Source organism: Pleurodeles waltl, chromosome 11 (genome assembly GCF_031143425.1).
Source record: "Pleurodeles waltl isolate 20211129_DDA chromosome 11, aPleWal1.hap1.20221129, whole genome shotgun sequence".
Lineage (NCBI taxonomy): Eukaryota > Metazoa > Chordata > Amphibia > Caudata > Salamandridae > Pleurodeles > Pleurodeles waltl.
The window spans coordinates 720,975,683-720,989,058 of NC_090450.1; the positions used below are offsets into that span (position 1 = coordinate 720,975,683).

A 13,376-nucleotide genomic window follows, 5' to 3' on the forward strand; every position below is an offset into this window, starting at 1 on the left:
ATCCTTCACACCATAAAGACCGGGAAAGCGAGTATGAAATCTTTAGGATTCTACAGTTATAGACACGTTGATCAAATGTCTTTCGTAGCAGTAGCTGAGTTTGACATTCTTGCATAGTTTGGGTTGTCACAAGTCACTCTTTAAGTGGAAAATCAAGTTCATCAACAGAGGGCAAGGTATGAGAGTGCACAACACCTGACTTATAACAACATATGCTGTAAACACAAGGTTACACTATTGTAATACATGTGGATGTTAAATTCCAGGGTTGAAATACTGCAACACCGCTGAAACAGAGGGATCCTACAACCTAACACAACTATTCAAGTGTTCCTTGCAGATGACTAGTTTGAATTCTCACAGTATCATCCATTTAATATTTACAACAACAGTATATATGAATGTAGTTTGTAGAGCTATTGTAGGAGGGTGGGCACTCGAGCATGCCAGTATTTAACCAGCTCCCCTACTTCACTCATGAAAACATAAAATAAGTTCCTAGCAATAAGCAGTTGGAAGAATAGATTTTTATGAAAGAAAAGTAAAATTCGTATAAACGTAGGTTTTGAAATGAGAGAGGTCTTCCTTAAAAGGCAAATCCGGCTATATATGTGGTACATTTCATCCTTTCCCCCTAAAGAATCGAAACGTAAAGAAAGGCTGCAGTGTAAATCAGAAGACCTGTGACATACACAAAGTACTTTCAATGTTTCCTACACTTTCAAATAAACAAAAGATGTTTTGAGAGGCAAAAACATTTTTTAAACAGTTTATTTCCACTCAGATGTTTTTTCTTTATTAAACTCTGCAGCTCGTTTTCCATTTACATTATTTATAATTTATATATATATATATATATTTTATTTAACATTTTCTTTCTTGTGTGCATAGAAGGAACATATTCCACAGGTATGCTTCCCAATTAGCTGATAGTAGGTGCAGGGAACACTCCTCCGACTCTGGTTGTCAGGCTCAGAATACCAACAGAAAGGTAGAGAAATCTGCAGCCCGAAGTGCTTTTCCTCGTCAGGCGAAGTGCCTTATGGTAACCAATGGAAATGAGGAACTCACTCCCCTCCACCTCACCACTGGTGATAGGACAGAACAAACACCACCAAAAACAAATAAAATAACAGAAAGTATATAAATTCTTAAAAATATACAAATCAAATCGTACATAAAATAAATACACGTTGCTTGCTTTTTCTCTCCCGATTAACCATCCTGCGGTAAGAGAGCCTATTCTGGGGGCCCCAGATATCATGTCTAGGTGGTCCCAACAGGTCCACAGCTCAGGGACAGTGCTTACGTCCCAAAAGGCAGACTTGTTGCTCAGAGTGCGCACAACACATGATTGTCGACTTTACAGAGGACTCAAGATCACTAGACTAGCTTCCCAGCAGCATGTGAGCTTCCCATCCCATTCCCATTTGATGCAGCAAAAAAATCTTAAGTACCACTGATTATCATAACAATAAAAATGGGCATGCAATTGAGAAATGCAAGGCAGTTCTTGGAGGCATATGTCTTCACAAATGAAGCTTATCATCCACAGAAAATACAGGAAAGTAAAGAAGGAATTGTGCACCTGGCACGCCAAACACCACCTAGCCTACTTCTACTTCATGTCAACTATAAACTGCAAGAAAGGTATAGGGACGGAATGTCCGCCTATCCTACTTCTACTTCGTGTCAACTATAAACTGCAAGAAAGGTATAGGGACGGAATGGAAGACTTGTGTGATCTGAAGAATGACGCAACGGTGTGAAGGGTTATTTTATAAAAATATATATATATCAAACACAAAACTACTGAGGAAAGCCGAATCTTTAGCAGGCTAGCAGGTGCCTATGGCGTCATGCAAATAGCACAAGTGTACGTCAACACAGAGAAGCAAAGAGAAAGACTTAAGGAAAGTGAGAAACACCATAGACGGACAGCAACATATAGCCAACATCTAGCACTCGTAGGCAAGAGGATTGGTGGCACTTGAGCCATCACGTACCAGACTGCTGAAAGACCCTGAGTCCAGACACTAGATAAAAATCCATACTGTTTCCTGAGACTTTGATACAACAGCCTACTTCAGGGCAGAGCACCAGCTGGTCGAAAGCACACATTTATCACCTTAAATTCCCATTCCTAGATATCCAGCTCCCAGTTAACCTTGTAGCTGGAGTCTTAGTGGTGCATTGCCAGAAGTCCAAGACACTCACTAAAACTATAATGTATTTATGTTGAGGGTCTCACTGTCGTTGTGCTTGCTTTGTTAGCCTGTATGTGAGGCTGCTGTCACTGCCTACGAGAAGCTAGAGAGAGAGAGAGAGAGAGTATAAGAGAGCAAGAAATAAAACGAGAACCATAAAGACAGAGAATGCTTTATGGTCTATAGTTGATACTACCTGCATGGACAGCTATGAAAGCTTGTGCAGATGCTGTGACAACCTGTGCCTGCAGTGGTTTGCGTGTGCAGCTACAATTACTTTCTGCACAACTGGAGCTGTTGAGGGCCTGTGCATCCTATGGCTTGTATTATCACCTGCATGTATGTGGTAGTCATTACTTCCTGCGTGCAAAGTGGTAGTCATGTGTGATACCTCACCATCAACACAAATTATAGATGCACAGGCCTCAGTGAAATTACAAGAGTCTGCTCAAATGAACAGCCAGGCACTGGCCCCTTTGGCGAATCCAATATCCTGTGCGCTGCTCCTCTTTGTGAAGCATTTTTTTTGGGTTGTTGCTTGCCTTCGTTGAATTTAGAAAAAAAAAGTCCCTTCCCTAGAAAAGAAAAATGAGTTTGAGCAAAAGCCAAAACCTAACCGTTCGAACAAAGAACATCCCACTTCTATAAATTACATCACAAATATAAAACATTAACACATGTGGGGCTTGGGATGCTTCAGTCCTATTGACCTGGCCCAATAGAAGGAGTCCATCAGTTATTCCCTTTGCGTCCATTTGTCCAAGTAGTAATTTCACACCAGGCAGCTGGTCTTGCTCCCCAATGCCTCCGGCAGTTTTCCAGAAGTGGTTGCAGCCAGTGGGTTAGCAGAACTTCACCTCGCCTCATGTCTTCTCCAGCAGCTGGTTGAACCTGCCCCTTCTAGCGTCCGTCTAGGTAGACTACTGGCTGCACACTCTCTTTTATCAATCCAAGCAAACAGCACTACCCCCTTCTGAGCATATGGTGCAGCATGCCTCCCATCCGGTATCTCCTCTAGCAGACAAGGTCGTATGTCTTCACCTGTATCCAATGAGGTAGACAAGTAGAGCACCCACCTCATTTGGTGTTGTCACCTGTGGACAGTGCAGCCCAGCAGAAGCCACAGTATGCCCTCTCATGTTTCCTCTTTGACGTATGGTGCAGTCTACCCTTCCAGTGCCCTTCCCAGCAGACAGTTCAGCCGAGCCCACATTCTTGTCAGACAGAGTTTTCGTGCAGACTGTGCGGCTGAGGTTGCCGATGCACACAGTTCGTGTCATTGAGGAGACTAGTGGTCTCGTCATCTGGAGTGTCAATTTTTTCGGACAAGCTGGTGTCAATTTTTGGAGGCCCGCACTCGGGAGACTGAGGACTGCTGTCCAAACGGGAGGCCATCAATCCGTTCTGGTACTGTGCACGGGTAATCTACAACACAGGAAGAGGAACATGGTACTGTTAAGAAAAGCCTGGAGATGAGACCTGTATCATCTGTACTACAAAACCTAAACAGGTAGACTACCAACCTTACCGCCGGACAGCTACTATTGCCAAGCAGCGAGGAAGGGAGTGAGCAACATAAATACGCAATCACTATGCATTTGAGTTGCAAATGTGCTGTTGCATCAAAATACACAATACCCCCTTGCATTAGTCATATGTAGGGAACTGTATCTCTGACATATTGAAGTGATGGAAAACCCCCATCACTTTTTCCATCTCACTCACTTATGTGCTCTTGACACCACGCTTTCCCTAAATACCTCTCATCCACACTCCTTTGCCTCAGCTCAAAAATCGTGAATGGCTTCTTTGGCAAAACGTGATTCACGGACTCTCACCTTCTCAGACCTCGGCCCCGCATTCATACTACCTCACACCGATAGTAGCCGCCCACAGCTTGTTTCACTTAACTTGAAAAGAAAAAAGACCTCAGCATTAATAATGGCAACTGAGACGGTTTACTTCTGCCTATAGAACTATTCTGTCTACAGTATGACAACCATTAACAACAACCACTTATCACTTCACCACAAACCCCGGAACTTCATTGCTATCAATGAAACCTGTACTGATCCCAAGGACACTGTCAAGCTCTCTGCCCTCTACATGGACCACGTAGCTTCAGCCAGAAATCCCAAAGCACTCGACAAAATAGCATCTCACGTGTATTCCTCCTGTTACCTTCACCAGCATAACAGTTTCTGAATGTAAAGTTGTCCAGCTTGAAACACATGAAATAGCAGCTGGCTCACCATAAAAACTAAGTATTGTTATAATTTATCAAGTCCTAGTCCACTGAATTTTTATTTGACCACTTTACCACCAATTGGATTTGCGAGCTCACACTCCATTCACCAGTGTCCTTGGCGAGGCCAACCTAAGGAATACCTTCTGGTAATGTCAATTCTGGTGGATACGTTTTCTAGTCAGATTCCGCACCTTGTGAATCATCCCAGGCAGCAGACGGGTTCTCTAAATTCTTGAAACAGCTCCTGAGAACCAATAAGTGTTCGCTATTTACTTCCATCCCATTTCCAGAGATGATGACATGGAGCTGAATAAAGGCACCACATCTGGGCACTGACAACAGTTTAACCATCAGACATTCCACACCCAAGAACGCAAGCATAGCTAAAAGAATGGAATGTGCGACAGCTAACTTAGGGCTTTATTACTACCAGACAGTATACTCCACAAAAACGGGAGAAGGGGAATGAGGGATCTGAGGTTAGATTGAGTATACACTAAAAAGAGTTACCAAAGGTAAGTGAAAACCTAGGGTCAGATGTAGCAAAAAAAACAAATTGCGACTTGCAATTTGCGAGTCCCTGCGACTCGCAAATTGCAAGTCGCAATTTGGTATGCAGAAAGGTGTCTCAGACACCTTCTGCAACTCGCAATGGGGTCGCAAAGACCCACCTCATTAATATTAATGAGGTGGGTGGCAGTTTGCGACCCCATTGCGAGTATGGGCACTCACGGGGATGGTGGCCTGCTGGAGACAGCAGACCACCATGTCCATGACTGCTTTTTAATAAAGCAGTTTTTTTTTTCTAAGTGCAGCCCGTTTTCCTTACAGGAAAACGAGCTGCACTTTGAAATAAAAAAACGAAACCTTTAGTTTCGGATTTTTTCAGCGCAGGTAGTGGTCCATGGGACCACTGCCTGCTCTGAAAAAATATTTTTTTCTCCATTCACAAAGGGGAAGGGTTCCCATGGGGACCCCTTCCCATTTGCGGCTGGGTTACCATCCACTTCAAGTGGATGGTAACTGTGATTCCATTTGCGACAGCTTTCGCGGTCGCAAATGGAATTGAATTGCGAGTCGCAAATAGGAAGGGAACACCCCTTCCTATTTGCGAGTCGGAAATGCATTTTGCGAGTCGGATCCGACTCGCAAAATGCATTTCTGCATACCGGTGAGGCTTTTGCGCCTCGCAAACGGCGTTTTTCGCCGTTTGCGACTCGCAAACGCTTTGCTACATCTGGCCCCTAGTTCCTTAACTGTAACAATAGTTTTGCAGTGTAAAATTCATCTAGATTCAAATGTTTGTATTATTCTGCCATGAGCAGTTCCACCTGTTAGTTATACCATGCATGAATATCTGCGCCACACGCGCCTTTGTCTTCTTCCTCCTTCCACTATACAGCACTTTCCGTCTGGCTATAGAAACCTTTGACAAAGATGGTCATTCTGCTTGTGGTATACACTCCACAAAAAAGCTGCTTTGTCTTTCAAGTGTATTTTGTAACCCGTACATAATATGTGATGGCCTTCCTGACCTCTGGAGTGTTCAGTGCATTTTCTGTTGGCGAGTTTGGAAAAAGGTAGACAATTGGATCGTGAAACCTGGATACTACCTTAGAATGACTCTTGGGTTAGTTGTTCGGCTATCTTATCTTTATGCACTTGGAAACAAGGGGCCAGATGTAGGAAGATTCCAAATTGCGAGTTGCAATTTGCGAGTCCCAGCGACTCGCAAATTGCAACTCGCAATTTGGAATGCAGAAAGGTGTCTCAGACACCTTCTGCGAGTCGCTATGGGGTCGCAAAGACCCACCTCATTAATATTAATGAGGTGGGTCGCAATTTGCGACCCCATAGCCATTCAGGGCACTCACGGGGATGGTGGCCTGCTGGAGACAGCAGACCACCATGTCCGTGACTGCTTTTAAATAAAGCAGTTTTTTTTTTTCAAAGTGTAGCCCGTTTTCCTTAAAGGAAAACGAGCTGCACTTTGAAAAAAAACCGAAACCTTTAGTTTCGGTATTTTTCAGGGCAGGTCCCTTGGACCACTGCCTGCTCTGAAAAATTATTATTTTTTTCAGACACAAAGGGGAAAGGGTCCCATGGGGACCCCTTCCAGTTTGCTACTGGGTTACCATCAACTTCAAGTGGATGGTAACTGCCCTTTAATTTGCGACCGCAATCGCGGTCGCAAATGAAAATGCATAGCACTGCGAGTCGCAAATAGGAAGGGAACACCCCTTCCTATTTGCGAGTCGGAAATGCATTTTGCGAGTCGGTTCCGACTCGCAAAATGCATTTCTACATAGCAAGGTGACTTTAGCGACTCGCAAACGGCGATTTTCGCCGTTTGCAACTCGCTAAATCCTTGCTACATCTGGCCCAAGGTTCCTGCACAGCAATACATGTATCTCACTTGCATTTCTTGGCAATGTGATTGCTACCAAAAGGCTGTTTGTAAGGTTATGCGGTTTAGATCTTTCTGCAGTGGTTTACAAGATAGTTTTAATAGTTGTGTTATAATTATTTTTAAGATATACACTGGTTGATCTTGAGAAGAAAGATTTTATATCCCATTCCTGAAATCTTCTGATAGCTAGCATTTTGAAAAGTTGTTTGTAATCCTGCTCCCTTCTGTATTCTATCATCACTGATAGGTGAACCCTTAGCAATGCATATGCCAGTTTGAAATTTAATAGGTGTAGTAAGTAGTGTACAGTATTGTTCTCGCTACTTGTACGGTCTCTAGATCCCTGCTACTAGTTCAAGTTAAGAAATCGAAATCATTTAGTAGCATAACATTTGTGTGTGGCCAGTCATTTGCCTCCTTAATGATTGCGAAGTGAGATACAGGTGTGCAAACTGTCTCCATGAGCAATGCCACCAGGGTAGCAGATAAGGGATAGTTTACCCCCTTGGATCATTAGTATGTTTGTGAACTGTGACAACCTTTTAAGTGTGCCTTGGATACTTTAATTAGGTGTGAGAACTGCAAATGTATTACCCACTTTGGAGTATTAGAATAATTTGCATCTCTGGTACCTTGCATTTGCTGATCACTTTGGGCAACAGCATAATTAGGGGAGAAGTGGTTGTGAAGTACAGGTAAATATCCGTAACCAATTCATACAGTGTGTTTCCCAGGGAAGGTGAGTGGTGAAACCTAAATGCCAAGGTTGTGGTATGTTGCATTTTCTACAGTTGCAAAAAGATCTCCTGACCTCCCAACCTCTTCTACAATTTCCTGATTGACCTCCCTCTTGTGAGATATGCTCACTTTCTGGTTTAGGCTTGTCTTTTTTCTACATTTACCTGTTCTGTTAGTGGGTTGCTTTGACTATCAAATTGGTCTTTATTGTTTATTTCAATATCTCATGCGCTAGTTTTGACGACAGGATGTCTGATTTTGTTCCCCCATGTTTATTCAAATCAAAAATTGCTATCATATTGCCCGGGTGTACTCATAGATCCTTTTCTTTAATTTGTATTTGAAAGACTTTTAGTACTAGAAAAACAGTCTTTACCTGTGCCTCGAAAGCAGACTGGAAATTACATTTGTTAGAAAACCAACCAAAACCAGTTCAGAAAACCTAAGCAGTGGATCCACATACCCTATTAGGAAAATGTATATACAAGTGTGATCCAAACTATTCCATTTTGTTCCAGTCCCAAGTTCTTTCTTGCCCAAGAAAGGAAGTGATTCACAGTGGTCTCGAAGAACTGCTGTGCAACTAGAACTGCTGTCTGCATGATAGACAGTGCTCAAGAGGTGAGAGGACATAACTTGAAGTCTGCACTTTCTCCTCCCAGAGCTGAGGATCTACCTAGAAGTATTCAAGATCCTAGAAGCATGCCTGCCTGCTCAGACAAAGGAATTGTGCCTGGCCCTGCAGAAGACTGTCCAGGAGAAGAGGCACAGTTTGTTCTCGATGTATGGAGCACCTAGAGGAAGCCAATGAACAAAGAAAGCGAGCCAGGAGTGACCCCGTGCTGCAAAAGTGTCTCCATGGTCTTGGTGCACATTTACAGACTGAACTGTATCACAACTGTCCATGAGTGGGCATTCTCTTACGCGGCAGTCTGCCACAAGCTTCAGATATTGGTATTTTGGCTGCTGGCAAAGACATTTAAAGCTATCATTGTAAAGACGTTTGGCTGCAACTGCTACATTTGATCACTGGTCTGCAGCTAGATACGAGGGCCACCCCAGCCAAAGATTGGTGTGACCAGACACACCTGTCCAGCGAGTCCACTCAGTGAACCAATATCAGTAAGAGGCAGCAACCCGCACAAGAAAGGACCGGGGCGTAAGGGTGGAAACCCATCCCACACCCACCATACAGTCTGAACTGCAACACAACGAAGAGCAGGTAACACAGGGCTTAAGCTGCATACCTGGACAAAGCCTAACACATGCAGGAAAGACCGTTGGATGAAATAAAGACTTTGTAACAAGGGTTGAGAATGACACTGAACCAAGTTACACCACTATCAAGTGAAACTGCTTTCAGTTCTTTGCACTTGTGCTTAATTCTTGCCTATACTATACAGCATTTTCAACAAGAGAAAGAGAAACTGAACCACAGCAGGAAAGAGAAGCACACTTGAGAGAAGGAGGGTGTAACGCTTCACTGATCGATGCAACTGAATGCTATCCTGTACTATTCTGTTGTCATGTTGTGATTTATTTAGTTTGGCAGTGCGATTAAATTACTTTCTTTTTCCCTAAAGATAAACTCTCGGCTGGACATTATGTTGTGGCTATTTAGGTCTGAGCTCTTGCCCATCTCCCAGCCCTCCACAGTACCTCACTGAGAAGCCTGTGACAGCTTAACCTCACAACCCTGAGAACGAAGTGTCAAAAGGGTTGTTTTCGGCTCAATCTGCAGAGCCTCAGTAAGGCCGACCTCAAGGCACCAGTGGCAAACTACCTCAACCATATCGGACGAGCCTAATTGCCTGTGTCTAACCAATGGTCACCCAGTATGGGTCTGATTACATCTAAGCAGGACACACATGTAACAGAATCAGTACTGTTCAATCCAGGCATAAAAAATATACTTTGAGCATCCTGGCCATCATTTAGTGTCTGAGCGAAGGCACAACACGTTCTCAGGCAAGCTGAGCAACACCTCATGTGCCATGTTCCAAAGGGAGTGAAGGTAAAGAACCAGGAGATAAACTGCATTCAGAGAACGGAATGTCAAAGTGGCAGAAGAAAAGACTGAGGGCCTCATTAGAACCTTGGCGGGTGGCGGAGGCTGCCCGTCAAGGTTGGACCGCTGAGCGGCCGCCTATCTGGCCGCAATACGACATCCCCGCCGGCCCAGCGGGGCTGTTGGCTGTAACACCGGAGCCGGCTCCTAATGGAGCCGGTGGTATTGCGGCTGTGCAACGGGTGCAGCTGCACCTGTCACGCTTTTCACTGTCTGCTGTGCAGACAGTGAAAAACAGGGTGGGGCTGTGCCTGGGGACCCCTGCACTGCCCATGCCCAGTGCATGGGCAGTGCAGGGGCCCCGCACTCCGCTTCCCGCCAGCCTTTCCATGGCGGTCTCTACTGCCATGGACAGGTTGGCGGGAAGGGGAGTCGTAATCCCCTGGGCAGCGCTGGCGGATTAAAACCGCCGGGACAACCATGATGGGAAACCGGCAGTCCCGGCGGTGCGACCGCGGCGCTACCACCGCAGTCGTAATAAGGCAGATTGTACCACCAGCCTGTTGGTGGTACAATCGCCAAAACAACCCTGGCGGTCTTTGATCGCCAGGGTTGTAATGAGGCCCTTTATCATCAGCATCAACACTTTTTGATTCTCTGTCCAGTGGAGAATGGGAAAATAATTCAGGGTTACTTTGCTTGTTGAGGCCTTCACTACAAAGCTCCCTGGGGTTGCATGTTGCTTGAAACGTTTTGGATCATCTGCCATAGGATGTAACGTCCTGCAATGCACAACTCATAGTCAGTGTAGAAAATGACAGCTAGGACTAGGTCAGTCAGGTCATCAAAGAAAGGCAACAAAGACTCAGATACTGATGGCTCAGCTGCAAAATATCTGTGAGGAGATTAACCTTAAACTCTTCAGTGAGGAGAGGCAGTTCCAGGACCTCTGCATCTCTCCGAACCACAACTGGAAAGGAAGCACTTTCCTCTCTAGGAGGCCCCAAAAGCTGCATTGCGCAGGCTTCTGGTCTGAGACCTAAGCTTGCCAGCATTATCAGAATCATAGCCAGTGTCAATGGAGGAGGAGAACTGCAACTGCAGTAAGGTGATGGACAGAATGACACTTAGTATCGACCATGCTCCTGATGGGAACAGTCCATTCCGAACTGTCAGGTGAAGCTCGCTCCAGAAGAATGAAGGACCAGAATGCAGCATCTATGATGTTGTGGTGTGGGCTGGCTTTGATCAGAGTTAGTCAGTGCAGGTGAGGTTCCACCAGCAGAAGTACAACTGCAAGACCAGCCATCTCCATGGGATTCAAGGGGCACAAGAAGGGCCTGTGGGAGCTTAAATAGCTGTAGCATGGTCTCTTTGAAAGTCATAACCCCCTGTGACGATTACCTAATGAACTTGGATGTATCGGCTCCAAAGTCGGAATGGTACTGGAGTCAGACACTTAAGTCAGAGTTGCGTTTCTCAATCCTAACTGCACGTTTCTTCACCTAGATTGGGAGAGTATGGATGATGAGGGGCTTTTCCTACACTTCTTGTGTTTCTTCTTTCAGTCGGCCTTGGATTCCTGGCCGTAAACCTACCTGATGATGGCAACTGACCTACACTTCTTATGTTCCACAACATAGAGAATGGCCTCTCTGTTCCTGATGGCCTTCGGGTGCATCAAGGGAAACTAATTGCATGACTTGGGGTCATTCTTGGTCTCAAAGCACCATAAGCAAATATTGTATTGGACCCTCACTGACATCCATTTTTTAAATGTGATTAAAGGCTTCAAAACTGGCATTTTAAGAGGCGACATTCCTGCACAAGTTGTTGAATAATGTGAGCATCTTATGAAAAAACAAAAGAGGAAGTAGTGGATTGCTGGATCCACATTTTTGAGCACTGAAAAAGAGGAACCAATGTCAGCATGCAAGGGTTGTGCCTTTATGTGGCTGTGTCGACATGTCCAGAGGCAAGAGGGAGTCTCTACAGAGGTTGATAGCTCCACATGTAGGCACGCAGAAGCTGTTTCAAGAGCTGAGGAGATTCTCTAGGTACGAAATTGGTGGTTAGACGTATCCAGCAGAAAAGGAAGCATAAAATCAGACTTCACCAGCATAAAGTCCCCCTTGTTCAATTAATCTTGATCACAACCTCTACAACAAGAGTGTTAAACATAGGTGCCCAGGTCCATGCCAGGTTTTCAAGATACACCAAGGGACCAACAACCCCTATCCCCCTGAGCAGACCCTATTCCATATGATCATCGACCGCTGCTCTCCCTACCCTTCTACTCTAAACAACAGGGTCCAAATTGGTAGATTCATATGAAGACATAGCTTTCATTATGTGAATAGTTCTTTAAAATAGTTTATCCAACAGAAAAAACATTTAAGATCACAGAGAGAAGGATTTACGACAAACTAATTTTGTCCACAAGATTGCCCTATGGTATCAGCACAATTCCAACACTGCCTTTTGAATGCAAAGAATTAGCTATTTATGGTCCTAGTAATTATTTTCAAACCCACATATAAATATAGTAATGAGGGCTGGATTTTGACAAAACGAAGAACAGAGGAATTACCAGAGTACAGCAGGAAAGAATTATGATTTGACATTATAGCCATTAAAAAGGTAAGGTTTTGACATTTATTTTGAAGAGAATGATAATATATTTTAGGAAGGGATCTAAATTTATAAAATACATTGTATCGGGGTCTACAGGTAGTCTAATCCCAAGATAACTGGCAACAAAATGTAAATATGAAGAATGAAAATCTGGTACTGCCAGGATCTGGACTTTATAAAGACTCAGGCTCCATCTTAGCCTGATTAGTCCAAACCACCCTAGCACCCAAGTTAGATTTGGAAGAGCAGAAATAGGATTGTTCCTTGCCACAGTTATGTTTTAATGCAACAATAATAACTAGATTCATGGAAACAAAGGAGGCACCACTAGAGGGAAATGCTGAAAGAGTCAGGCACGGCATGGTTGTGAGAAATCTAGTCTTTGTTTCACATAAAAGGTCCACCTAATATTGATGAATGCATTTGCTGAATCAAGGGGGTTAATCATTAGTGAGATCCAATGGTACTGCACAGTATCCAGAAAAGTTATAGCTAAACCTGTATGTTTTGCAGTGGTATGGCCAGGAATGAAATTAAGTGATTCAGGAAAAGAGTATCACAAATCTGGGAGGAAGTCCCTCTAACAGGATTTGAGAGTGTTATATTCCCAACAGTATTCAATTTTGTTTAAAAACAAACTTTATCGAATTTTTGAAAAAAGGAAAATAATACATAAAATGTACTTATGGCAAGACATCTTGTTTCAGGTGCTCCAATTTGCATACATTATATTGTCTCTTAGAAGCAGTCGGAGCAATAAAAGACACTATGGATTCCCAACAGTATTCAAAAGGGAAACAGAGCAAAAATTAAGAACACAACGTGAAATCCTTCCCCTTCTTCCAGACAGTGGTTTTAGGGCAGCATTAGATTTTTGTTCACACTATATGGAATAACGGGTAGGTAGAGTGGAAGACTTTTTTCCTGACAAACTTTTAAGAACATTAAAGTATTCTATACTTCACAGAAAGTTAATTAATTTGGCAGCGGCAACACTGTTATTCTGTATTTCTGAGTTTATAGGCTGAATAAAAGAATCCTCCTAAATTCTGGAAATCATAGAGCTATGCTTCAGGAAGGGGCAACTGCTACAAGACTTATAGGATGACTGGCCACAATAATGTGGGATAT

General features: G+C 43.8%; 1 protein-coding gene across 2 annotated transcripts in view; it reads right to left on the minus strand.

The window, feature by feature from the left end:
- Positions 1-755: 755 nt before the first annotated feature.
- Positions 756-13,376, minus strand: part of CNNM4 (cyclin and CBS domain divalent metal cation transport mediator 4) — a 302,427-nt gene continuing 289,806 nt past the window's right edge. For both annotated transcript variants that reach the window (XM_069214402.1, XM_069214403.1), the window contains one exon: positions 756-3,632. In XM_069214402.1, coding sequence (XP_069070503.1) covers positions 3,426-3,632 — 207 coding nt within the window. In that variant the 3' untranslated portion in view covers positions 756-3,425. The remainder of the gene's footprint in view (positions 3,633-13,376) is intronic.